The sequence below is a fragment of the Capricornis sumatraensis genome, chromosome 15, assembly GCF_032405125.1.
Source record: "Capricornis sumatraensis isolate serow.1 chromosome 15, serow.2, whole genome shotgun sequence".
Taxonomy (NCBI): Eukaryota; Metazoa; Chordata; class Mammalia; order Artiodactyla; family Bovidae; genus Capricornis; species Capricornis sumatraensis.
The window spans coordinates 42,609,219-42,636,454 of record NC_091083.1 but is presented as its reverse complement, the minus strand read 5'-3'; the positions used below and the strand labels follow the sequence as shown (position 1 = coordinate 42,636,454).

Sequence of the window (27,236 nt, the reverse complement as noted above, 5' to 3'; positions counted from 1 at the left end):
TTCATAGACTGTAAGCTCATGAAGCGATCCTGTGTTGGGTCAAGATTTCTACAGCCTCAACCCGCCTCTCCTCTCCAGGAAGCATGCTCCATAGGAAGCCCACCTTCCCAGCACCCGTCCATGGACAGAGAAAATTCTGGATGGGGAATTCAGAAGATTGGGCTCAGATGCTCATGCTTCAGCTCTGGCCCTACCAGGCTGCCAGAGCTGACACTGCCGGTGAGACCCTAGGGTCTTCTGTTTTGGGGGGAGGGGGCGGGGAGAGGAAAAAGGAACAGGGTCACAGCACCCCTCCGTCTTCTCAAAGAGGCCAGGTCAAGTGCAGGGCCTCACAGGGCTGTTTCCATATGGCTGGTTACCTGTCTGCCACCTGTGCTAAAAGCATCCTTCCTGTAGGCTTCCTGAGAGCCCAGGTGCTCAGTATCCACACTGAACCTTCAGGAGGAAATCCTGCCCTCATTTGACTATTTCCTTAAGGGCAGCAAAACTTGGGCCAAATCCCCCCCCCCCCCCCCCACACACACACTCTCTCACTCTCACTCTCTCTCTCTCTTTTAAGGAAGAGAGAAGTGAAACAACAAGGTCAGAAGGTGGTTTAAAATATCCCTTTTCCACTGGGTGACTGGATGAAGGGGTGGGGGTGGGGGGTGGCTGAGCCGCGTGGGCCGTGAGGAGGCAGCTGGGCCCGCCCCAGCCGCTGGCCACGCACCTGGAAGTCATCCACCGAGGGGACGGTCCGGGTGGCGGTCCTGCGCTTGTGCCACTGCCTCAGGGTGTCCCTGGCCTCAGAGCTGAGGAGCCGCGCTGCCTGCTCTTCCTGGAAGTTCTTTATCAGGGAGAGGGCCCCATAGGCGCTCGTCAGGTAATAGCCTCCTGGAAAGGGTCGACAGAATGAGTTCTCCAGGGTTCACCTCTGGGGACCACAGGAGGGGGACCACAGAGCTGGACGTCAGGCTCCACCTTGCCCCTTCTCTTCCACATGCATTTTTTATTTATTTATTTTTTTGAGCCAGAGAATCCTCTTCCATTCATTCCTGCATTCCTCCCCACAGATGTGCAGCTAACCCAGGCCTGAGCCACTGCCTGGGGACTGAGGACCAGGCCCTGCTTTCTGATGGAATTCCCATTCCAAAGCTGAGACTCACAGAATCAACCGAAGTGCAACTGTGAAAATGCTTTTCCAGAAAAGGTCAGAGCTCTGGAGCCTGACCTATTGAGGGAGAGGGGTGTGGTGGCTTGTGAGGGCAGCAGGGCCCACTGCTGAGGTCAGAACATCTACCGGTAGGAACAGGAGTCCACACACCTCCCAGAAACACCTGCTTTGAAGCTTCTCATTTAAGAATGCATACATTCTAAATTTTAAGTGAACTATACATTTTGAAAGAAATACACAATATACAAGTGTGCTTACAATAATATGGGTTTTTCAAAAGAACCTCTCCCTCGTGTTTCCCTTTCTTACCCTTATATAGGGACTCACAGAACAGGACATTTAGGAAAAGGTTAATTTACAAGGAAAAGGAAGTGACGCCCCTTTTGCTGGTGCATTTGGGAATGATTTCCTATGTTTGTGCCGTGCTGAGTTGCTCAGTTGTGTATAACTCTTTGCGACTCCATGGACTGTAGCCCACCAGAGTCCTCTGTCCATGAGGATTCTCCAGGCAAGAATACTGGAGTGAGTAGACTCTCCCTTCTCCAGGGGATCTTCCCGACCCAGGAATCGAACCCTGGGTCTCCCACATTGCAGGCAGATTCTTTACCAGCTGAGCCACCAGGGAAGCCCTCTTATGTCTGAGGGAGTGTTAAAAACACTTACAATACTCTGAAAGGCATGTAAATGTGTTCACAGGTTGGTCCCAAACTATAGAGTTGTCTGATAAGTTCATTCTGGTTTTCCTATAAGGTGTTACAGGAAAACCGGAAAGAACTTTTAGGCTAACTGAGGTGCCTTTCTGGAACTTGTAAAGCTCTTCGCTGGAGAAACACTAGAGGGCGCACTAGATGCTTATTACAAACTCCGCAACTGGACGCTTCACGTTGTGGACTGAGAGTTCTTCGTCCAAATACCTGTCGAATCTCCACCTGAGCCAGGTAGAGCCCGGCTGGGTTTGTAAAAGTTAGAATCTGTGTCCCTGCTCCATAGATACATTAAAAGAAAACGGATATTGGCGTGTTATTCATGCGGGGACCAGAAGTTAGCTGTGGTTAGATGAGCTTTGTCTGCCAAGTGTCACCTCCACTGCCAAAGTACTGAGTGTTAACACAAGACCCTAGAGAACTTTCTCTCTGGTCAACGAGTGGCAACACTCAAGATGGCAGGTGGTCCACCATCTAGGAAACGAGTTGAACGTCCCCCTAAGTCATACTGGACGTGGAATCTGAGAAACAGTTCTGTGGTTTTCAGGTCACTGGCAGAGATTTGGGGGTGATTATTTTTTTTTAAGATTTTTGATGTGGACCATTTTAAAAGTCTTTTCTGAGTTTGCTGCAATATTGGTTCTGTTTTATGATTTGGTTTTTTGGCAGCGAGGCGTGTAGGAGCTTAGCCCCCAAACCAGGGATCGAACTAGCATCCCCTACGTTGGAAGGTGAAGTCCTAACCACTGGACCACCAGGGACATCCCTGGAGGTTATCACTTACTGTCGCATCCTCTCGCCCACTCTGAGCAGCACACCTTCTATGCATCCATCGTAGGTCAGCCTTTTGTTCAGAGTCATTTGACTAATTTAGCAGATTTACCACTCAGCTGTACACAGTAGAAAGTTTCGAGTGGCTGAGTTTTACTAATATTTTACCCATGAACAAATTACATGATTGAGTGAGAAACTCAGTAGTATGGAATTTAAATGTGACACAGAGGATTTCAGGAAAAACCAATGTGGACCTAAGGACTCAAGAGAGGCTTGTGGAGGTGTCAGAATTGGAGCTCGGACTTGGAGGGACCACGACTGTTGAGTTGGGGAGGGGGATGGTTTGCTTTGAATGCCAAATTTTTCACTCCATGGCTCAAAGTTCAGGCCACTGAGGAGAAAACTCCAAATGCTGGAAGCACAAAACTGACCACACTTGAAAACATGTGGATGCAATTAGAATAAGGTTTAAATTTCAGCAAAACTAACCCTGCCACTAGGGCTGTGCACGTCAAAGGGATTCTATGACATCTTTTCTGTAAATGAAACTACCTGCTTAAACGGCAGAAAACTGATGTGGGCTGTGCTTTGGGCAGTGGGGCAGGATGCAGGGCAGGACCAGCCGTGCATCTCCTCCTGGTCTGCCAGCCTGACAGGGCCACCCGGTTCTCCCAGCAAGGAGCCCAAGCAGCCGGGACGTGGCTGAGTGAAGGCGGGCTCCAGTGAAACCCCGAGTTGACTGACTGCTCTGTGTGTTTTTTAGCTGCGTCCTTGTCTTTCTCTGTGATTTCCGGAGGTGAGGACCTGCCCACCTGTCACTGACACAGTACCCTGGGCAGTGCCTCACTCTGGAGAAATGCTGGGAAAGGTGACAGGAAGTGGCTGTCTCCATCCTCAGGTCACAGGATGTAAGCACGTGTTTGTCCCAAGTACACAGTGTCAGCAACAGAATGGTAATTTTCTGAGGGAGGCTGGCATGCCCTTTCCCCAAAGCCCCAAGAGTTCAGCACACTTACTACTAGAATTAAACATGACTGAAGCTCAAAAAAATCCTCGGTGCATATACAATTATAATAATAATGCTGTGGAAGAAAGAAAAGAAGGGCACGGAGATGAATGTATGTCTCCTCCTGGTCCATGGACAAAGCCACATGCTTCCTCCCTTCTGGGAATCCCAGGGCAGAGCCAGGGAGGAACGCTACAGGCAGGGTCTGGGCAGTTTATCCTGGAGGGTCCGGCCTCAGCATCAGTTTATATTAATGAGGGGAGATAAACCGGGGAAGAGGTAAAGGGATGGATGAAAAGATACTCATCACTGGTCCTGAGTCAGCGGGTCCCTGCAGGGGTGGAGAGGGACCACAGGGCTCCCTGGAGGTCAGACCCTCTGACCCAGAGCCAGGCCCTGGGGACCAAGGGAACTAATGCACACATTTGCAGGGGTGACTGCACTGCTGTCTCCTCCAGGGAAAATCCCGGGATGATACATTCCCTGGGGAATCCCATCGACATGTGGATGGACCTTTTTATTCAAGCCCAGACTAAAACTCACTAGAGGAAAAAATGTTAGGCGCCAATTCATCACTCAGAGTCCATCTGGGCTGAGACATGAAATGAACTGTCAGGACACACAGGCCGAACAAGCTCCGATCTGATCCCCTTTAGACAAGCTCATACAAGAATCTTGTTATTTCAGGCCTGTGCACCACGGTGACAAAGACCCTAATTATTTCCATGATAAAATACCTAACCCTTGTGTAAGGAGAGGGATTCCTGTGAAGACGTGTTGGAATGAGGCAGACAGGAGGAGGGTGACTGAACTGACAAAGTAAGTTGAAAGCAAATTGCCCAGATTTTTTTTACTTCACTGTGGTTTGATGTTAATGATGAGCACATGCTATCTTTTTTTTTTTAAGAAAAGGAAATCACTGATGCTATTTTCATCTTGAAAACCAAATTTAAAAAATAAAGATAAAAACAAACGATAGGCCTTTGTCCGATTCACTGACACAACAGTGGGCAGTTGTTCTGGCAGTGGAAATATTCTGCAGCAAAACTTTACAGCTTCCCTGTGAAATCAAAAGAAACCATTTCTTTTAAAAAATGGCCCTGATTCTACTGAATGGTATTTTTTTTTACTGCAACTAAGCAATCTCAGTGAAGTATAAAATTATGGCAGGGTTGCATTGTTTTGTGTGTTTTTTCCGACTTTTCCAAATTTTCTGCGACCAACACTATGACTTCTGTAATCTGGAAAAAAGTCAGTACCTTCTCATAAATGAACAAAACTAAAATGGCCATTAACCCTGAATATGTCAAGAAGCACCCATGTAAGTACCAGATGGATCTGAGGTCTTATTTGGGGGGATGAAAATGTTTTGGAGCTGAAAAGAGTTGGAGGGTTGCCCCAAATTGCAACTGAAATAAACGCTACTGAATTGTCCACTTTACAATAGTTAATTTTAGTTTAACCATGAATGTACTAAGGGCTATTGCATTGCTCATTTTCAAATGGTTACCTCATGTTCTGTGAACTCTGCCTCAATTTACAAAGAAAAGAAAATAAAACTGAAGGAAAGCACCCAGTTCCTCCCACTTCTCCAAAAGCCTGCTACCTTCTCCATGTAGCAGAGACGGATCCAGAAGCTCCATCATGTACTCGACCTCCGTGTCTAGCTCCAGCATGTCACACTGCGCTATGACATAGGTCAGGACCGGCAAAAAGTCATCTGCTCCGTACATCCTCCCTGGAGTAGGAAGAAAGGAGGGGGGACAGACGGGGTGTTTTTAGCCACATTTCTCCCTTTCATGTCCTACTTGCTGCTTTTATTAGCAAAGAGCCATGCAGGGGAAGTGAGGTGGGTATTTCTGGAATCCTACAGTGGGAGGGCTCCTCCCCACTGCCCTCATCAGAGGCCGACCCTAAGTCACAATTTCAGGATGAATGTCCGAGTCAGTGAACACAGGGGAAACTGTTTTTCCATTTCCATGATTTGCCTCAATGCAAACAATAAAACAGGGCTTCCCTGGTGGCTCAGCGGTAAAGAACCCGCCTCAATACAGGAGAGGCAGGTAGACACAGGCTTGATCCCTGGGTCGGGAAGATCCCCTGGATCTACTGGAGTGGGCAACCCACTCCAGCATTCTTGCCAGGGGAATCCCATGGACAGAGGAGCCTACTGGGCTACAGTCCATAGGGTTGCAAAGAGTTGGACATGACTGAGCATACACACACGTGCAATAAAATAGTCCTTTTTTTTTTTTTTAAAGGGTTTAACTTTCAGCAAGTGACAGAATAAAACATCTGCGTGTCTACTTACAATGTTTCTCCTTTGTGTCTTCCTTCCTATTGCTTTCTGTGCAAATTAACCAAAACATAGTGACCAAAACCAACTGGAGCAAGGAACAACTTGTCCTTCTCCATCTTCAGTGTGACTTAAATGTGCTCAATCGCTGTACATTGAATAAATACATCTGATTAATACCTGACAAAAAAAATGGTCAGTCCATACTATGTTTTATTACGACAGAGATTCTCAACTAGCAGTGACTCTGCCTCCCAGGGAAGTCTGGCATTGTCTGGGGACATCTTTCACGCTCATGACTGGACGTGGGTGTGCAAATAGCATGCATCCGGATGCCGATAAACTTCCTAGAGGAAGTGGGATGTTTCCACAGCAAAGGACTAGCCAGCTGTAATGTTATTAGTGCTGAGGTTGAGAAACTGCCTGAGAACAGAATCCTGTGCAGATATAATGTGGGGGACTTCTTATAAATAATTTGACAGACCAGAAAATACACTTTTGGGGACTTCCCTGGCCGCCCAGGGGTCAAGACTCTACACTTCCAAGGCAGAGGGCACAAGTTCAATTCCTGGTTGGGGAACTAACACACACATGCTGCTTGGCTCAGCCAAAAAATAAAAGAAAATACATTTCTTGCATGTGAAGTATGCTTCAGAGGCAGTGTTCATCCGCCAGCATCACCAGCCCGGGAGTTCACGTGTTAACGTTTCTGCTCAACAATCTGCAAAGTGCATGCCCATGGTGACCTCCTCCAGCCGTGAGAAACAGAGCCTGTGTTTTCTCTCTGCTGCCTCTCCATGAAGCAGTTTCACTCACGGGAAACACTGTGATCATCCAGGGAATTAAAAAGGCTCACCCAAGTCCTGGGGTACCACAGGGCTCATCACTACCCATAAATCAGGGTCACTCTCGCATCTACACGCAGGAGCCCTGGGGACACCCGAGGGCTGACATGTGTGAATTCCTATTGCACTGCAACAGCTCAGAGCAAAGAAGGGATGGCCGATAAATGACTATAATGAGAGCTGAATGCTCCAAGTTTCTGACAGATGCTATCACGGACACAGGCTCTCACTGGCCAGAATGCAGTAGCAACAGGAATAACTGGAACTATCTCCACCACACTTGGGGCTGTGCAAACATTGATCTGTCTAATGCCCACCTTAGGAGGAAGGCTAAGGTCATACCCAGGACAAGAACAGAACTGCAGCTTGGAAGGTTGATTACGGAGGCCGAAGCCCCACAGTTAAAAACCCATTCCCAGAGCCAGGGTCTAAACTCAGACCCCAAGACTGAGTCTGTATCCACTGCCCTGAATTAAATCTTTTTTTTTTTTTTTTAGCCTAACATAATTTTTTTATGGTTTTTTTTTTTCTTTTTCTTTTTTGGATATGGACCAATTTTTAAAGACTTTATTGAATTTGTTACAATATTGCTTCTATTTGTTTTGATGTTTTGGCCACAAGGCATGTGGGATCTTAGACCCCTGACCAGGTATCTAACTCTTGCTCCCTGCATTGGAAGTGCAGTCTTAACCACTGGATTGCCAGGGAAGTTTCTGAACTAAAGCTTTTATAAACTGGCATTGTACAAAACTCTTGTTGCCTTGCCCTGGATTTTTGGCGCTGCTGGTTTGTTGCATGTGGACTAATTTGCCAGAACCAGAGTAACACGTGCATTTCTGTGGGCCCCTTGGTAAGTCAAGAAGCTGAAAGGAAGAGCAGTTGGGGACTGGAAAGCCCAACACGTCCCAGCCCCATCGGAGGGCCAGGAGCCTGGATGGCGTGGTAGCCTCACCTGAGTTGTTCTCCATGACGGTATAAATGAGCTTGCAGACTCTCAACAGCAGCATGACCTTCTTTTCTGGCGAATACATCTTCTGCATGGTCATGAACTTGACCTTGATTTTCTCCACATCCACAAAGTCAGGGGTGGGGGCGAAGACGCCTAGCTCCTGGGGATTCCTCTGCCGCACGAGCTGCAGGTTCTCCTTGAGTTGCTTCCACGAGCCGTCGGCCACGTGGAAGTGCTTCAGCATGGCCTCGACGTGGCCCTTCAGGGGCTTCAGGATGCACTTGTGCATGGCCTTCTCCAGCACCACATCTGCCAAAGAAAGCGCAGCCACTGTGACCGTTGTCTGAAGAAAGAAGAAACGTGAGGCCTGCTTTCTGGAAATGCACACCTGCAACTCCATGCATTGGTTATTGGGCAGACATGTCCCAACTGCACAGCCAATCAACCAAAACTGAGCCCCACATCATTTACACACCGGGCTTCCCTGGTGGCTCGGACAGTAAAAAATCCGCCTGCAGTGTGGGAGACCTGGGTTCGATCCCTGGGTTGGGAGGATCCCCTGGAGAAGGAAATGGCAACCCACTCCTGGAGAACTCCCATGGACAGAGGAGCCTGGCAAGCTACAGTCCATGGGATCACAAAGAGTCAGACTGCGCGACGAAGCACAGCACACACGCGTTCACACACCAAACTTTTTTTTCTTCAGTAAAGCCAAGAAGAGTGAGTCTTCCCTAACAGTCTTATAGTCTCTCTTGCATGCAGTCAGCACAACTGGATATATTTGTTTTAACTACTTTTACACCTTCTCACCCATAAGTACAGGTGAACATTCTAGAAGAGATGCTTTTGACCCAGTCTTTCCACTGAAGAACCAGTGAACAGCTAAGTAAATGTGTTATGTTAAAAGAAGGATTTGCTAATAAAGGGTACCAGCTCCCTCAAAATATTCCTGAGGAAAAAATTCAACTAAATACACATGGTATCTTGGATTGGATTCTGGACCAAAAAAGTCTTTCTGTCATTTACTATAAAGGATATAGTGGGGCATTAGATGAGATCTGAATAAAGTCTGCAGATTAGATAATATTGTTAACAGTGAATCTGGTTTCTTTCACACAGACTGTATCTTGGAGACCCGGCCAGCTGTGTCTGGAGCAACAGTGTGCTCTTTTTCACAGAATGACTCTTCCTTGAAAGTTAATGAAAGTTAATGTGATTGCAGTTTTGTAACACAATACCCACTAAGTATTTAGGGGAAAAGGGATACAATGGCTGCAACTAGCTCTCATGGTTTAGATAAAAGGAGGGGATGTGTGCATGTGTGTGTGTGTGTGTGTGTGTGTGTATGCGCGTGGCGTCCGTGTGTGTGTGTGTGTGTGTGAACAGAATAGCACTAATGGGTGAATCGGGTGAAGGGCAGACATGATTTCTTCATTGACTTTTTGCAACTTTTTTGAATGTCTGAGCTGATTTCAAAATGAAAATTTAAAAATTCTTGAAGTGCGTTTCTGTTCAGAATTAGGAAATACCCTTAGGTGTAGGAGGTATTATTTCCCCCTCTTTCTTTGAAATGGTTTGCCCAGTGGAGAAGCCTTCTTGGCTGATGGTACAGTAACCAGGACCACAAAGCTGGAGCTCTGGTCTGAAGAGGGTCTGTACTGTGAGAAGCTTTCTGCTTCTTCCACATCAGTTTATCCATCTCAAATGTTTCACGTTCTCATCAAAGCTGCCTGGGTAGAAACCACCCCTAGGATGCAACACTTGGGGATACGATTTCATCTTGGAAGCCCAAGAACCCACAGCAATAGCCAAGTTATCTCTCTGGCCCTTGGCATTCCTGACAGACATCAGATGACACAGGACTCGAAATGATCACCTATTATTAGAAGATCAGGGACAAAGAGAAATGTAAGCAGGATATACCTATAGAAACAAAAGGTCGAAGCAAAAGAGATTATACAGTAAGATGAAAAACAGAACAACATTTCTTCACATCTGGCATTAAAACAAATTGCTGTTTTAAAACAAATTAAAACCAAGTTTGCATTGGTTATGCTGTGCCAATAAATTTCTAGAAAGTCATATAGCATCTCTGACTTCACTTCAAATGGCCACTAGGATGAAAAGTCAACAATAGTAATTAACATTAAGTGCCCAGTTGGACTAGGCTTTATTTCATTATCTCATCTAATTCTATAGTATCTCTATTATTTTTGCACAATATGACTATTAGGGCTTTTTATAGATAAGGAAACAGATTTGGAGATGTCTAATGGTTTGCTTGAGCCCATAAAACTGAACACTCTGCTTTTCAAAGTCAATGATTTCTTAGTTCTAAAGTTCATGGTGTTTCATAAACATTCACCAGTTTACCGCTCTATCCAAGGATTCTGCAGCTACATTCCTGGTGACCCCTCCCTCTGCTGGAAGGAGGTCACCAACGGGGGAAAAAGCCACGTCAATCGTTAATTAGCACACACATGAAAGTTGGGAGCAGCTTTACTCATAACAGGCCCAAACTGCAAAGCACCCAAGGCCCAACCCAATGGCATGGATGCCAGGAGATATACACACAATGGAATTCAGAAAATGGAACGCAGACAATGGAAGATTCATTCCATGAGAAAGAGCACGCTGCTGCTCCGGACACAACTGGCTAAGTCTCCAAGATATAATCTGTGTGAAAAAGGCCAGAGTTGTCTCCTTTAGCACGATGTTTACACAAAGCTCAAGGACAGGCAAAACCAATCTATGATGACAGGTCAGGATGGCAGTCGCCCTGAGAAATAAATCAGGCTTCAGCGGACACTTCCAGGGGGTGGAGACGGTAGATGCCTGTGGTGGCTACATGGATAAAGAATTGTCAAGCTGAGCACTTGAAATTTATACACTTCATGGATATATGTTAAACCTCAATAGCCATGTGTATAAATCAAACCAACAGAAAACACCTAGAGACCAGCCTGGGCTTTTCACCTTGAAACCCAAGGGCAACTTTTACATTCCGAGCAAGTCTGATCATCTCAGGACCAGAGTGTGCACACAAACCATCTCCAAAAGGTTCTATGCTGTTCCTGGGGCTGACAGCAGACAGCTCGTCACCAGCCAGCTGAGTGAGTCTCTTGAGCAACTCATCCTTGTCCCCAGGGAAGGGGTGCTGATACTGACCTTTGAGCCACAAACTCCACTCTTAGTAGGAAATGCAACAGTGGAAATCTGCTAGGAGGGTTGATATCGAGGACCCATTGCCTTAAAATCCCCAAAGAAACAAATTTTTAGAATATATTTAAAAGGCTATAATTTAGAAATAAGAAAAACTGCTCTCTCTGCTTTCTTTTTCAGGTCTTCACTCCCAACCACCCCTCCCCATCCTCACAAATCTTTAATAAATACAATGAATAAGAAAAAAAAGTCTAAATGACAAGGACCCAGTACCTGAATGAGTCTCTCCAATAGGAAAAGAAGGTCATGCTTATGAAGCAAGACGGAAAAATGATTTTAGGAAACAAAAGGAACAGAAAAATCTTTCAGAACGTGGACTAGCTCAGAACAAAAGGAAAGAACAGATCAGATCAGTCATATGGCTTATAAATTACTACTATCCGTTTTTCCCTACCATCTCTGGTTACTTTACATCCAAGAATGATGCTGTTCTAGGCACTTTACACGCACTGACTCTTCAGCTCCTCCACCAAACCCCTGGTGAGAGGACCATGATTTCTTTATTTTTATAGCTGAGGAAACCCAGAGACACGGATGCCACACAGGTACCAAGGGGAGCCAGGATTCAAGCCCAAGAACTGGTTATGTCAACTGTGTTTATCTACCAAGAAACAAAAAGATGCCGGAGAACTGTCTGCACTACAACATTTTGAGTGTTAGAAACCGATTGCTAACTGGATAACCCACAGGAAACACAGTTTCTGAAAATATTTATAGAGATCCTATCAACTGGTTCTCAAGTTCATCCACTCAGGGAAGTAGTCAGGGGCATGAGCCTAGAGCTCCCTACCTTAGTGAGACCTGAAAATGCAGTGATTTACAGGAAGCGCTAAATGTGTCGGCCTCTAGAGCCGTGAGGTGATTGCCCCGTCTCAGGAAGGAGGACAGAAGTCTAAGGTCTGTCACTTCCCTCTGATCAGAGGCATGGATTCCAGAGAAAGTCAGGCATGAGACGGGGACCCATCACAGGACAGGCCCGCTCATCAGCTTGTCTGGACACTTGCTGCTCCCCCACTGCTGCCGAAGAGGAAGCGAGAGTCCAGAAGCTGAAGTTCAGCGAAGGCGCGTGTCTTAGAAAGAGTGAGAGGAGGTGGCCTGGCAGCCGGCCCAGCTGTGTCTTTCTAAGTGACTCTGGCCTCACCACTTTACCTCTCTCACTGTCACTGCCTGCAACTTCTGAACTGCCATCTACTCCTCGCCCAGGGCAGGGAAGACAGGAGCACTCCGAACCTGGTTAAAACAAAGCAATTCCCAGTATTTGCCACAGAACCCAGAGTCTAAACAACACGATGTCCAAAAGGGGTAGGTTGCAACCTACATGACAAAGATCAAAGACAAAGTGAGGTCATACAGCCTCTTGGCTTATTCAAGTTCTAGCATTCTTTCAAGAAAGGAAAGTAGAAGAAATAGAAGTTAACATTTGATGACAAGAGGCAGACCTTTTTCGTGGGGAACTCAAACTGTGAAGTGCAAACGTGCACCATCACGAATACCGACGGGCACATCTGTTTGCACAATTCCTGGGACAAGGGGCGGGACGGAAGCCCGTACTCTGTGCTGGCCCTCGCTGCAGCCCTGTCACAATGAGTGAGGGCCCTCTCCCTGAGGCACAGAAGTTAAATGACCTTCCCTGGACGGTGGGGAACCTGGTTGTTCCTACCGCAAGGAAGTCAGGAAATAGCATAGTGGCCCTCGCTCTGTACGAGAAGGGCAAAAGGAGCTGCTTCTGCCTTTCAGTGCTAACATGGTCACCTTTGGCTGCGCAGCTGGATTAAAAATCGGGGCTGAACTGGACGGGGTACTAAGTGCTTTCCAAGCATTCCAAACACTTTTATGTGCTTTACATGTATTTAAACTACCCTTTGACTGACGTGAATACATAACTCCTATGTGTTTTCCCTTGGGTCTTCTGAGCTATAGTCCGGAAAAGAGGGGCAGTCTTCTATCTATTCAAACTAATTTTCAAAAATAATATAGATGTGCTTTTCCTAGGCTGCAAGAGGTCGAGGCTTCTCTTGCTCTGTACCTTTTGATACTGTACTGAGATCGCCTCCTTCCAGGTGACATGCACACAAGGACTAGATCAGAGGTCAGAGTCAAGGTGGTCTAACTCTTTACTCTGCACCACTATGCCTCTCGGCCTACAACGTTCAGAATGACTCTGCCTAAAACACAGCAGGTAACACAATAACTCAAGGGATTAAACCCAACTCTGAATTCAAAATTAGAAGCTGGAAATCACACTAGATACTGAAGCTCGAGTTAGACTTATGCCTGCATGCTCGGTCGTATCCAGCTCTTTGAGACCTCATGGACTCTATGTAGCCAGCCAGGCTCCTCAGTCCATGAGATTTCCCAGGCAAGAATACTGGAGTGTGTTGCCATTTCGCCCTCCAGGGGATCTTCCCAACCCAGGGGATTGAACCCACTCTCCTGCATTGGCAGGCAGATTCTTTTTGACTGTATCACCTGGGAATCCCCAGTCTTGAATGCTCATTAAAAAAAATGACATGAAGCAAGGCAGTTTTAATTCTTTAAAGCCCAAGGAATGACTTCAGACTTCTTTCTTACGCACACTATGCTCTCTGGTGTTTAACCACATTTCAGTATCATTTCTCTATAAAGAAAATAAAACACTCAAGTAAGTAAATTGATGTTCTCTTTGAAATATGTGGGAATTGAGTTTAAGGCTACTTTTTCTTCAGATAATGGTAATACTCCTCAGAAAAAATACACATTTTGACAGCCACTAAAAAAAGCAAAACCATATCTTGTTTTTCATTACTGACTTTTAGAAACACAGTTGGCTTATCTGTATCTTTGTTGAGTGTTTGTGTGCAACTTGAATGAAGTAGAAAGTTGAGGATTACTAACATTTTGGGAGTTGGAAAAATTGTTTTTCTTGAAACAAGACTTGAAAACAGAGGGATTTCCTTAAGATTAATATCAAATCAGAAGTAAAAATTCTTTTGCTGTAAGAAAATCAAAACAGTATCCACAAAAATGCAACAAGTTCTGCAAAGTGTAGATTTCACTACCAGAAAGTTGGGACTAAGTTCTCTCGTTGGTTGAAAGAGACTGAGGCGGAAGTGGTGTGATGTGAAAACCCACCAATAAGGAGTATGTGCTGGGATAACAAATGATGTCACAGGGTCTATACCTTACTGGGCGGGGCATTCAGGAGTGAGTACATGTCACTCTGTCCATGAAGTTACAGATCGTAGGCTTTTGAGGAGGATGCCAAATGGTATACATGCTTTTGTTAAAGCAGTTGCTTGTCCCTCCATGTACCACTTTTGCAGAGTGGAGGGTAGAGAGCTTACCACAAGGGAAACACGATATGTGGCCCTGGAATCAAGAGGGAGCTGGGTCAAATGGGAACTTATCCTCCCATCAGGAGAGCAAAGCTGATGTCAATCAACCAACATCTGCTCAAGAACCTCTACACGGCAGGGCTTTGTGTGGCAGTGCTTTAAAGAGCAGTCTAAACAGATGTCAAATTCTCTACAATAGGGCACCACCACTTAGGCTGGCAATTTTACAGCTTTGAGACTGTCATTCTCACCTGGAAAGTGCTGACCTACAGGGCTATGATAGGAGCACATGGACAAAGTGGCAGTTGGGCGAGAGCTATTTGGTTTTTTCATTGGCTTTTCTCTGTGTAACTGAAGAACTCCTTTGCGAAGAAGATTAGCACTGTATCCAAACACTAAATGCACATGCTTTCATATGGTTCTTTTTCACATATGAGTGATGGAATTCTACATGGGTTACAGCACTGAAATACCTCCTCCAACTTCCTTAATTTCAGGATGGAATTCTGTAGATCTAGGCTTTACATTCCCACCTCCTCATTCAGCACTCTCTCCCCCAGAAGCTGTGGGAAAGGAGGGCAGGACTAGATTTTTTTTGAAGAAGAAGAGAAACCCAACTGGCATTCTTGAAAAGCCTTACAAACATCAGTTGACACCAGTTCTGAAGAAATTTGAGGTTTGGAATCCTGGGGGTGGCATTTAAAGTGAATCCATTCAAAGTGGATTATAACTTCCCAGGAAGTGAGATTGGTGAAAATAAACAGATAAACCAGAGGAGACCAGGGCTGAATCCAATCTCCCCTGCCCACCAGCAGCATAACTCTCCACAAGTCACTTTATACACCTTGACCACCATTCCTGAATTTGCAAAACAGAGCAAAATCTACACAAAGGTGAAAACCGTGAGTTGATCACACAGCTCAAAGGAATCACTGTGTTAACAAGGTCTTAGTAAACTAGTGAGCCCTTCATTTAGGAATATGTAAAACAGATCATTTAGACTCCATTTTCTTGCCAGAGTCCGAATCTGAACTGGCACATTTAAGGGGATTGGTTTTCTAATCATTAGGATCACATCCTTCCTCACAACTGGGCATGTGATGAGTTTCTTAGGTCACCTTCTGCTCTGGCTTGCCTTCCTCTTAATTTCAAAAGCCCAGCACATTCTCTGCCCTTTTCAAAACAGAATAATAGTTTCACTGATGAAGCAACAGATATGATGAAGCATCTGCTTTAACGCAAAAGCTTAAACAAAACAAACCAATAAAAAAGTGTGGCAGTGTGTCACACATTCGCAGACAGTGGCACTCTGAGCTTCCTCTACCAATGGTGAGCCTACTATTCTAATTCCCTTGAATTTACAAATTAAATGTTTAAGTTAATTTCCATTGAGATATAATTGACAAATATAGTATTCCTATCAGGTGTATAATACAATTTAACAATGTTTTCCAATCTCCTTAGTTTCTTATGAGAAAATATGAACATAGGCACCAGCAGGGGAGAGGCTGCTGCTGCTGTTGCTAAGTCGTTTCAGTCGTGTCCGACTCTGTGCGATCCCAGAGACGGCAGCCCACCAGGCTCCGCCATCCCTGGGATTCTCCAGGTAAGAACACTGGAGTGGGTTGCCATTTCCTTCTCCAATGCATGAAAATGAAAAGTAAAAGTGAAGTCACAACTCCATGGACTGCAGCCCACCAGGCTCATGGATCCATGGGATTTTCCAGGCAAGAGTGCTGGAGTGGGTTGCCATTGCCTTCTCTGGCAGGGGAGAGGGGTAAGGTTCAAAACACAGGGTTTAAAAAAAATTAATTGGGGCGGGGGGCTTCCTTGGTGGCTCAGTGGTAAAGAATCTGCCTGCCAATGCAGGAGACATGAGTTTGATCCCTGGTCCGGGAAGATCCCACGTGCTGCTGGACAACTAAACCCGTGTGCCACAACTACGGAGCCTGCACGCTAGAGCCTGTGCTCTGCAAAAGAAGCTGCCACAAGGAGAAGCCGTGCACTGAAACTAGAGAGTAACCCCTGATTGCCACAACTAGAGAAGACCTGTGCAGCAACAAAGACCCCGCACAGCCAAATAAACAAAGTAAAAAAAAGTTTTTAATTTATAAGATTTTTTTTAATGTGGACCTTTTTAAAAGTCTTTATTAAATTTGTTGCAATATTGCTTCTGTTTTATGTTTTGTGTCTCTGGCCACGAGGCACATGAGATCTTAGCTCTCAGACCAAGGGTTGAATTCCCCAGTGGTCCAGTGGAAGGCAACCACTGGGCCACCAGGGAAGTCCCCTCAAAAAAACAGGCTCTGAATCCAAAGAAGAAAGTTCAGAAGCTGCACAGGCTAGGCCGGTATAGCCCCGGACACCTGGCTCCAGCTGGCAGAACCCGGCCTTGCTCCAGGGCACACGGATGCCTGCTTCACAGGGCTGAGGCCAAGACCTACTGCCATCGCTGGGACAGGCAGCCTGGATGTCAGCTTCCCTCCTCCTCAGGACCTTAGATTTTTAGATGGAAAGCTCTATCTTTCCAGAGCAGCAAAGCGTTTGTGTCAAAGACTGCTGGCCACATTCAAATCTGTTTTTGGAGATGAGATCCGGGGCTCCAACCAACAGCAATACCCTATCTGAACTGTCACCTTCCGAGAAGCTAGCAGGAGAGCTTCCCCTCCACCTCCCGGAAGGACCGGCAGCTTCGGTCGGTGCTCACAGCATCGGCGGGGAAGGAAGGCAAAGCCTGGCTCCCCAGGGAGGAGCCTCGTCTCCGTGGGCTGGCTGGCACTGCGGCCACATAGCCCAGCGCTGACATCAGCGCCCGCCTGGCTCTCCGGCCGGTGCGGGGTCCGAGCCGGTCTCCCCTGAGAGGCAGGCTCTGGGAGGGCGGGGGCCGGACCGAGAGGGCCCGGGCTGCTCTTCCGTTGTCTCGAAGGCATGCTTTTCCATCCCCATGGCACATCCTGGGGCACATTCCTTCCAGCTTTCTCTCCAGCAGCCGGGCTCTAGCCACGCCCCACCCACCCAGGCGCAAGCCACAGGAAAACAAACAAGGCTTTGATTCCTTTGTGAGAAAATAAAAAAGCTGCTGAAACTCACTTCAAGGAGAGGGGGAGAGAGAGAGGCGGGGAGACACCACCGGCAAACCACACGCTGTTTACTACTTTCCACAAACAGACCCAATCAGAAAGAAGCCGATTCCAGCTTTGCTTTATGAACGGCCTAGAAATGTTGGGTAGCTCTTTTTGATTGCTGCTGCCCAGTGAATGAGGTCTCTGAAATTTGTCCTTCAGAGTCAATCTTCTGAAGTTTAAAAAAAAAAATCTCTTAAGACTCTAGCCCTGGAAAAAGAGAGGTCTTGCCAAATTCAATCTTCCCTTGGCCAAAGTAACTATTAGCAATTCAGCTCTCCAATGAGGTTAGAAAGAAAGTTATTTCCCCTTGACTTTGGAGAAAACACCTTTCAAGTGCCCTCCAAAATTTGATAATTATTTTTAAAGATACACAAAACAAACTTGTCCATTTGACTTATTTTTGCTTACTCCCAAACTTATTGAATTCTGTGATTAGAAGCCCTCAGGGCAGTTACCCTTTAGGGAGAAGGGGGACAGGGAGGGGTTCCCTGGGGACTTTGATGCTGTCACGTTCTGCTGCGCTGGTGCTTGCCACCTGCGCTGGTGCTTGCTCCCTGTGGCAACTCACCCAGCTGCACACCATGGCCTCTGCCCTCCTCTGAGGGTGAAAAAGGGCACTTTCCAACCAATACAGCACAACCACCCATGGCTTGCTGAGACGCACCTTCAGGAGACCCTCAATGCCCACACAGAGGACAAAATCAGGCAGGCAACTGGAATGGTCCAGCCCTGAACAGACCCATCTGCGGCTCCCATTAGTCGTTCCCCCAAAGGTATCGGAGCCTGATGCTCAGCCCCCAAGCCAGGTGTATAACATGAAGTCAACTTCAAGAAGCTGTGTTTCTAGTTCAGATCAGCCCAGGGGGTGGAGTGTGTTGCTGTTTTGAATTCCGGAGAAACCACCAAGAGAACTAACACAGGATACATTGTCCTGCCAGGCCACAAGCTACATATATATATTTTATATATATATATATATATACACAGCATATATATATATATACACAGCATATATATATATATATTTTTTGGTCATTTTATTGAAGTATAGTTGATTTGCAAAGTCGTATTAGTTTCAGGCGTATAGTAAACTGATTCATATATATATATATATATATATATATATATATATACACACACACAAACACATCCTGGAGGAGGAAATGGCAACCCCACTCCAGTATTCTTGCCTGGAGAATCCAATGGAAAGAGGAGCCTGGTGAGCTATAGTCTGTGGGGTTGCAAAGAGTCGGACACAACTGAGCGCATATATCCAAACATATATAGATACACACATATGTATTCTTTTTCAGACTCCTCCCATATAGGTTATTACAAACTACTAAGTATATCGGTCCTTGTGCTATACAATAGGTCCTTGTTGCTTACCTATTTTACCTACAGTGGGGTGTATCTGTTAATCCCAAACTCCTCATCTCTCCCTCCCTCCCCTTCCCCCTTTGATAACCCTAAGTTTCTTTCTACGGCTGTGGATTTCTGAATTCCACTGGTATCTTTTCTCGATAGCACGTATAAGCAATTCTATACACACACACACACACACATGTATTTTAAAGGCAAGGCAGCACTCACCTATCTGGTCTTCGGGGATCAGCGATTCGATGGGGGGGTCCAGCTCGGAGCTCTGGGACAGGTAATTCTTCACCTGGGTCATGAACTGCCGGATGGTCTGCAGGAGGTCGGTGCTGGACACGTGGCACTCCTTGTTCTCCTGCAGGAAGCTCACGTAGTCCTGCACCAGGCAGCCGAAGTAGGTGCGCTTGTCGCGGGCCAGCTCGGCGATCCGGCGCACCATGCGCTTCTCCGGGGTCAGGAACGAGCTGAAGACGCCGCTCATCTTGCGGAGCTGGGACTTGACGAGCTTGGGCAGCACGAAGGAGCTGTTCCGCTTCTTCTTGGACTTGATGGGGGGGGCCATGGTCTCCTGGTCGCTCTCGCCGTCGTAGTCCTCCAGGCTGCTGTTGGTGTCCGCCTCGTAGCCAAAGAGGGGCATGCTGCGGTCCAGGTCCAGCGAGTCGGAGGAGGAAGTGGAAAGGCTCATGTCACTCAGCCGCTGGCGGCCCGCGCGCCACGGGGGCCGGGATGCCGAGGCCGAGGCGGCGGCGCGCCGGGCCCTTGCGCAATCCCCGGAGGCCAGGACCGCCTCCGCCTCCGTCTCTGCTGGGGCAAGGCACCCCCCTGCGCCGCCCGCCGGGCCCGCCGCGGGCTCCGGGCGAGGCCGGCCGCCGGTCAAGGTCTTGGCGCCGCCCTCCGCCTCGAGGAAAGACGCCTGCTTCTTGAGCCGGGGTGGAGGCACGGGGGTGGGTTTCGCTCCAAGCCGCGCCGCGTCCCCGGGCTGGTGCAGGGCGACGGTTTCCGGCATGCCGGCCGGGGGCGCCACGGGCCCGGCCAGCTGGGGGCCGGCGGGCTGACTATGAATAGCGGGCGGCGGGGGCCGGGGCGGCGGGGACCGAGGCCTCTCGGTGCCATCCGCGTCGGGAGTCCGGGTGCAGGGCCGCCGGGGGCCCCCACCGAGGTCCTGGCTGTGCACTTTGAAGAACAGGGGATTAATAAAGCACAGGGCCCCGTTGGTCTGGCTGCACTCCAGTTCCGAGGGCGTCCTGGTTTTTATAGAATGCACTCCATTTATCAGGCAGAGCTGACGCGAGGAGGCCGGACCCACGCCGTCGTCGCCGCCACCGTCGGAGGAGGGAGGCCTATGGGGAGGTGGAGGGTTTGGGGGTTTGTTGTCAGCTGGAGAGCTCCAAAAATCTGAAAGTCATTATCAGTGAACACAAGAATGTAAATACAGTGCACTCGGCGGTCCATCACAAACAGCACACTTGCCTGGCAATGCATGGCTTTGGAGGGGAGGTGCTACGCTGGAGTGTGGTGTTTTCCTTTCTCTCTCTCTCTTTTTTGCTTTTAACTGCATTCCTTTACTGGAAGGGCTGGAAATGCTGCCAGGCCCAGCTGCGGGCTCCCGGGAAGGTTCAGGAGGCTTTGGGCTTCAAGGCTCTTGAGAAATGGCTTGGCTGTTGCCCACAGAGGGCCCAGCCCTTCCCCAGGTGAGGAAAAAGGAATAGTGGGAGCTGGGAGAAGGCTGGGAGGGGGCGGGGGGGTCCCCGGGGAGGTGGTGGTGGGGGCTTCTCACTTGCTCCACCAAGAGGGAGTTTGCCCGCCCAGTGGCAGCACCCTTTCTGATGGATCCCCTTATCCTGGGGTGCCCTCCTCCGCCCCCTAGGGCCTGCAGTTCCCCTTTAATGGGCAGGACTAGCAGCTGGGTCTGTGGACATTACACAATCTGCCTGGGGTTTTACACATTCAGCATTAAAACCCAAAAGGAGGAAAAATGCACTCACAGGGCCCATCAGCAAAAAAAAAAAAACAACAGGACAGCTGGGCTCAGGCCAAGGATAAGTGCAAGTTCGTCTGTCTTTGTGGTTTGCTGCCCACTCTTCCCAAATCTTCCAGCCTCCTAGCCGTGGCCACTGAGGCTCAGCACACTCTGGAGTGGGGCACATTGCTGTGACTGCAGCCACCCTGCCTGTGCGTCCTTGGACGGACAGGTTGGTCTTCCAGGCAAATTGAGGGAGGCTGATAAATAAATACCTGGTGTCATTTCCATCTGGAATAGGTTGTTCTCTCTACAGCTTTGCCTTGTTTCGTTTGCTGAAACTGTGTTTCTTTCCTAAGGGCCCAGAATGGCTGGTCACTGGGATTGTGGAGATCGTGGAGAGAGGGTGAGGCCGGGAGCCCTGGGCCTGCCTTGTCCTTGCCATGCACACCCCTGACCTTGGCTCCTGTTGCCTGCTTTCTGTCGTCCTTCCTTCCCTCTAAGGTCTGTGCTGTCCAACAGGGGAGCCAACAGCCACCTGTGGCCAGTGAGCGCTTGAAATCCAGCTTGTGCAACGAGGGACTCAATTTTCCATCTTATTTCATGTAAACCCATTTAAATGTAAAACCGGACAATTCCATTACTGGGAAACTCAAGTAGGTCTGGAACTGGGGTATGTGAAACTATTTCTTCAGTTGTAAATTTAATGGGATCTAAATACTGATCCATGTATTTTTGCTGAAAATTTAGTGCCTGAATAGAAGTGTGCTGTAAGGATATAGTATATACTGGATTTCAAACACTTAGCAAGAAAAAAAGAAGGTAAAATATTTCATTACTATTTTAAAAAATAGAGATGATATATTGAAATAGCATTTCACATAGTAAATAAATTATAAAAAAATAACTGCACCTTTAATTCTCTTTCATGTGGCCACTAGGAAATTTAACAAGTGCACACTGGCTGGCCTTACATATTTTTATAGTGGCCAGTATAGGGCTGCTCTAGCTCGAAAGTTAACCCTCCTTAAATTCCTACTGTCACCGTTAAGATTTTGCAAATATAGTACATGTAGTTCCTGTGTTTGTGTTGTTTCCATACAGACTATAAAGCTGGGGAGTGGGCAAGGGGGAGAGACCCTATGGATCCTTAGACCCTTGCTGTGGCTGCCAGTAGCACACCCTCCACAAACACTTGTTGCATGAACAAAATATATGAGGTACAGGGTTTTAAAAAGGGATGTCTCTTCACAAAATGAAGTGCACAGTAACAATTACACGTTGAATATCTACAGGCTTCTCTGGTGGCTCAGACAGTAAGGAATCTGCCTGCAATGCAAGAGACCTGGGTTTGAACCCTGGGTCAGGAAGATCCCCAGGAGAAGGGAAAGGCTACCCACTCCAGTATTCTTGTCTGAAGACTTCCATGGATAGAGGAGGCCAGGAGCCTGGTGGGCTATAGTCCACAGGGTCGCAGAGACTGGGACATGACCGAGCGATTAATTCTTCCACTTTAAAAAAAAATTTGCTTCTGGTGAGTGACCACCAGAACAGTTTTGTTTTTTTTTTGCCTGAGCCTTTGCAGGGATCAAGGGCTGCCCTCAGATACTCTAGTCCTTGAGCCCTGGCACAAAGCACACATAGCAGGTGGACCACCCACCTAGGGGTCCCCTGGACAGAGGCCACCAGAGGAAACAGAGGCCTGGAACGCGTCCTCAGCAGGGCTAGAATCTAGGTGTTGATGTGACCTTAAACTCAGGAAATGCTCTGAACTCTCTCCAAGGGCTATAAAGCTCAGTGGCAGAGATGGCATGACTTTTCAGCAGGGACACTTACGTGGCCCTGGTATTTTTACCAGGACTCTGCCTCCTTGTCCTGTGACCCAGCTGGCCATCAGGCAGGCCTTGGATGCATGTGGCAGTTCTTCTGAGGCAATCTAGGTTTCAGAGGGGAACATGACTCTTACCTCCAGCTTCTCTGTGAATTCTGCAGGCTCCCCTAGCAATGGGACCCTCTTCAGAACAAATTCTTTAGAGTAAGGGGAAAACGTGCCCAAGGAAGGACATTTCTTATTTGCTGGGTCAAGTATCACAGTTTCTTAGGTTCTAAGAATCCTGGGACTTGCACTTCTGAATCCCGAAGTGAAGTGAAGTTGCTCAGTCATGTCCGACTCTTTGCGACCCCGTGGACTGTAGCCCACCAGGCTCCTCTATCCATGGGATATTCCAGGCAAGAATACTGGAGTGGGCTGCCATTTCCTTCTCCAACTCTCACGCAAATACCATGGCCTGGTTGTTCATCTATCTGAAGACTGGAGCCCTGAAATCTTAAGAGAATTCCCCTTTCCCATCAAGGAGGAAAACATTGTGTGTGTGTGTGTGTGTGTGTGTGTCTGTGTGTCTGTGTGTGTGTGTGTGTCTGTGTGTGAGAAAGTCAAATGCACACAGATTCCCCAGGGCAACAGGACCCAGAAGTGACACTGGGGAGTGGTGTGTCCTGAGCCCCTACCATCCACCGCCCAGCAGGGAGCTGGGTTGAGAGGCACGAGGGGAAGCGAACATCTGGCTGGCCGGAGTGGGGATGCACGGCAGGGTGAGGGACGTGGCCGAGAACACCAGGGCCGGAACTAAGAGAGGAACTGAGACAGATGTCCCTGTGCAGTCAGATTCCTCAAAGCACAGAAGTGCCATCAACACTGTGCGTTCTAGAATAAAACTCAAGCAGGGGAGGTGCCCGCTCTGGACTTCCCTGTCCGTCAGGCATGGCCATTCCCCAGCAAGATGCCATAGAAAGGGAGGACCTATGACAGACACCCACCAGACATTTGGGGGAGCTCAAACTCATCAACAGGAGGTGCTGGGGAGAACTGTGGGAGCTCCTCAGGCAAACCTAGCACCTGCCTCTGAGAGCTGGTTCAATGCTTGACTTAGAAAAAGTCTCTCAAAAGGTGTGACTCAGGGCCTCCTGAAGTTCTGCCATGGAGGTAAGGGTTACATTCTGATGCAACAATATATCAGAGGCCACTGGCTCTGCTCCACCCATGCATGACAAGAGACTGGGCAAGGGCACCCACTTACTTAGTCCCAGCTGGGCGAGTTCCTCAAGCTGAGCCTCGGTCTTGGCTGTTGAAATGGCATAAGGCAACTTCAAGGTAAATGGCAGGACGTCCCTGATTTTTCAAAAGAGAGAATACACATGATTATACGTCTTGTTTCTGTCTCTCGCTTTCATTTCCATCCTAGAAAGGTTTCAGCTGAAATTATATTTTATTTTAAGTCTTGTTGATTTTACAGTGTTTCCGATATACAGCAAAGTGATTCAGTTTACTTTGCCAACAAAGGTCCGTCTAGTCAAGGCTATGGTTTTTCCTGTGGTCATGTATGGATGTGAGAGTTGGACTCTGAAGAAGGCTGAGTGCTGAAGAATTGATGCTTTTGAACTGTGGTGTTGGAGAAGACTCTTGAGAGTCCCTTGGACTGCAAGGAGATCCAACCAGTCCATTCTGAAGGAGATCAGCCCTGGGATTTCTTTGGAAGGAATGATGCTGAGGCTGAAACTCCAGTACTTTGGCCACCTCATGTGAAGAGTTGACTCATTGGAAAAGACTCTGATGCTGGGAGGGATTGGGGACGGGAGGAGAAGGGGACGACAGGGGATGAGATGGCTAGATGGCATCACCAACTCGATGGATGTGAGTTTGAGTGAACTCCGGGAGTTGGTGATGGACAGGGAGGCCTGGCGTGCTGCGATTCATGGGGTAGAAAGAGTCGGACACAACTGAGCAGCTGAACTGAACTGAACTGATAGTCTTTTTCCAGGTTCTTTTCTATTATAGGTTATTATAAAATATTGAATACAGTGCCCTGTGCTGTGCAGCAGATCCCTGTTATTTATCTATAGCTTTAACTATTTCAACACTGCAGCATATTCAACCAGACTTGTCTTGACTGGTGACTGGACTGGGGGGTCATGACTTCTGCCCATGTTAACACATGCAGGACAGACTGAGTTCCTGGTTCCAGATCAGCAGTGAAGACTGAATTGCATTCCCGGGCAGCTAAACTGTATCTAGAGTTAATATTGGACTCACTGACTATGACGGTTGATCCGTCATGCAAATAATACATTAGGTATCAATTTGCTACCTGCTCTGGATATTGGGGCTTCTCTCATAGCTCAGTGGTAAAGAATCATGCCTGCAATGCAGGAGACCCAGGTTCGACCTCTTCCAACAACACAAGAGAAGACTCTACACATGGACATCACCAGATGGTCAACACCAAAATTAGACTGATTATATTCTTTGCAGCCAAAGATGGAGAAGCTCTATACAGTCAGCAAAAAAAAAAAGACTGGGAGCTGACTGGGTCAGATCATGAACTCCGTATTGCCAAATTCAGACTTAAATTGAAGAAAGTAGGAAAAACCACTGGACCACTCAGGTATGACCTAAATAAAATCCCTTATGATTATACAGTGGAAGTGAGATACAGATTTAAGGGACTAGATCTGATAGACAGAGTACCTGATGAACTATGGACAGAGGTTCGTGACCTTGTATAGGAGACAGGGATCAACACCATCCCCATGGAAAAGAAATGCAAAAAAGCAAAATGGCTGTCTGAGGAGGCCTTACAAATAGCTGTGAAAAGAAGAGAAGAGAAATGCAAAAGAGAAAGAAAAGATATTCCCATTTGAATGCAGAGTTCCAAAGAATAGCAAGGAGAGATAAGAAAGCCTTCCTCAGCGATCAATGCAAAGTAATAGAGGAAAAGAATAGAATGGGAAAGACTAGAGATCTTTTCAAGAAAATTAGAGATACCAAGGGAACATTTCATGCAAAGATGGGCTTGATAAAGGACAGAAATGGTATGGACCTAACAGAAGCAGAAGATATTAAGAAGAGGTGGCAACAATACACGGAAGAACTGTACAAAAAATATCTTCATGACCCAGATAATCACAATGGTGTGATTACTCACCTAGAGCCAGACATCCTGGAATGTGAAGTCAAGTGGGCCTTAGATAGCATCACTATGAACAAAGCTAGTGGAGGTGACGGAATTCCAGTTGAGCTATTTCAAATCCTGAAAGATGATGCTGTGAAAGTGCTGCACTCAATATGCCAGCAAATTTGGAAAACTCAGCAGTGGCCACAGGACTGGAAGAGGTGTTTTCATTCCAATCCCAAAGAAAGGCAATGCCAAAGAATGCTCAAATTGCCGCACAATTGCACTCATCTCACATGCTAGTAGAGTAATGTTCAAAATTCTCCAAGCCAGGCTTCAGCAATATGTGAACCGTGAACTTCTAGATGTTCAAACTAGTTTTAGAAGAGGCATTGGAACCAGAGATCAAACTGCCAACATCCGCTGGATCATCAAAAAAGCAAGAGAGTTCCAGAAAAACATTTATTTCTGCTTTATTGACTATGCCAAAGCCTTTGACTGTGTGGATCACAATAAACTGTGAAAAATTCTGAAAGAGATGGGAATACCAGACCACCTGACCTGCCTCTTAGAAACCTATATGGAGGTCAGGAAGCAACAGTTAGAACTGGACATGGAACTAGCTGGTTCCAAATAGGAAAAGGAATACATCAAGGCTGTATATTGTCACCCTGCTTATTTAACTTCTATGCAGAGTACATCATGAGAAACACTGGGCTGGAAGAAGCACAAGCTAGAATCAAGATTGCCGGGAGACATATCAATAACCTCAGATATGCAGATGACACCACTCTTATGGCAGAAAGTGAAGAGGAAATAAAAAGCCTCTTGATGAAAGTAAAACAGGAGAGTGAAAAAGTTAGCTTAAAGCTCAACATTCAGAAAACTAAGATCATGGCATCTGGTCCCATCACTTCATGGCAAATAGATGGGGGAACAGTGGCAGACTTTATTTTGGGGGGCTCCAAAATCACTGCAGATGGTGATTGCAGTCATGAAATTTAAAAGACGCTTACTCCTTGGAAGGAAAGTTATGACCAACCTAGATAGCATATTCAAAAGCAGAGACATTACTTTGCCAACAAAGGTCCATCTAGTCAAGGCTATGGTTTTTCCAGTAGTCATGTATGGATGTGAGAATTGGACTGTGAAGAAAGCTGAGTGCCAAAGAATTGATGCTTTTGAACTCTGGTGCTGGAGAAGACTCTTGAGAGTCCCTTGGACTGCAAGGAGATCCAACCAGTCCATCCTAAAGGAGACCAGTCCTAGGTGTTCATTGGAAGGACTGAAGCTGAGGCTGAAACTCCAGTACTTTGGCCACCTCATGAGAAGAGCTGACTCACTGGAAAAGACCCTGATGCTGGGAGGGATTGGGGGCAGGAGGAGAAGGGGACAACAGAGGATGAGATGGCTGGATGACATCACCGACTCGATGGACATGGGTTTGGGTGAACTCCGGGAGTTGGTGATGGACAGGGAGGCCTGGCGTGCTGCGATTCATGGGGTCACAAAGAGTCGGACACGACTGAGCAACTAAACTCAACTGAACTGGATGTTGGACC

At 47.2% G+C, this 27,236-nt stretch overlaps 1 protein-coding gene across 1 annotated transcript in view; it reads right to left on the bottom strand.

The window, feature by feature from the left end:
• The window catches only part of RIN2 (Ras and Rab interactor 2), a 98,861-nt gene that overhangs the window by 4,116 nt on the left and 67,509 nt on the right, over nt 1-27,236 (bottom strand). The window contains exons 6-10 of the mRNA XM_068987296.1: nt 23,803-23,894; nt 18,982-20,160; nt 7,731-8,036; nt 5,244-5,375; nt 710-873 (exon numbers count right to left, since the gene is read on the bottom strand). Coding sequence (XP_068843397.1) covers nt 710-873; nt 5,244-5,375; nt 7,731-8,036; nt 18,982-20,160; nt 23,803-23,894 — 1,873 coding nt within the window. The remainder of the gene's footprint in view (nt 1-709; nt 874-5,243; nt 5,376-7,730; nt 8,037-18,981; nt 20,161-23,802; nt 23,895-27,236) is intronic.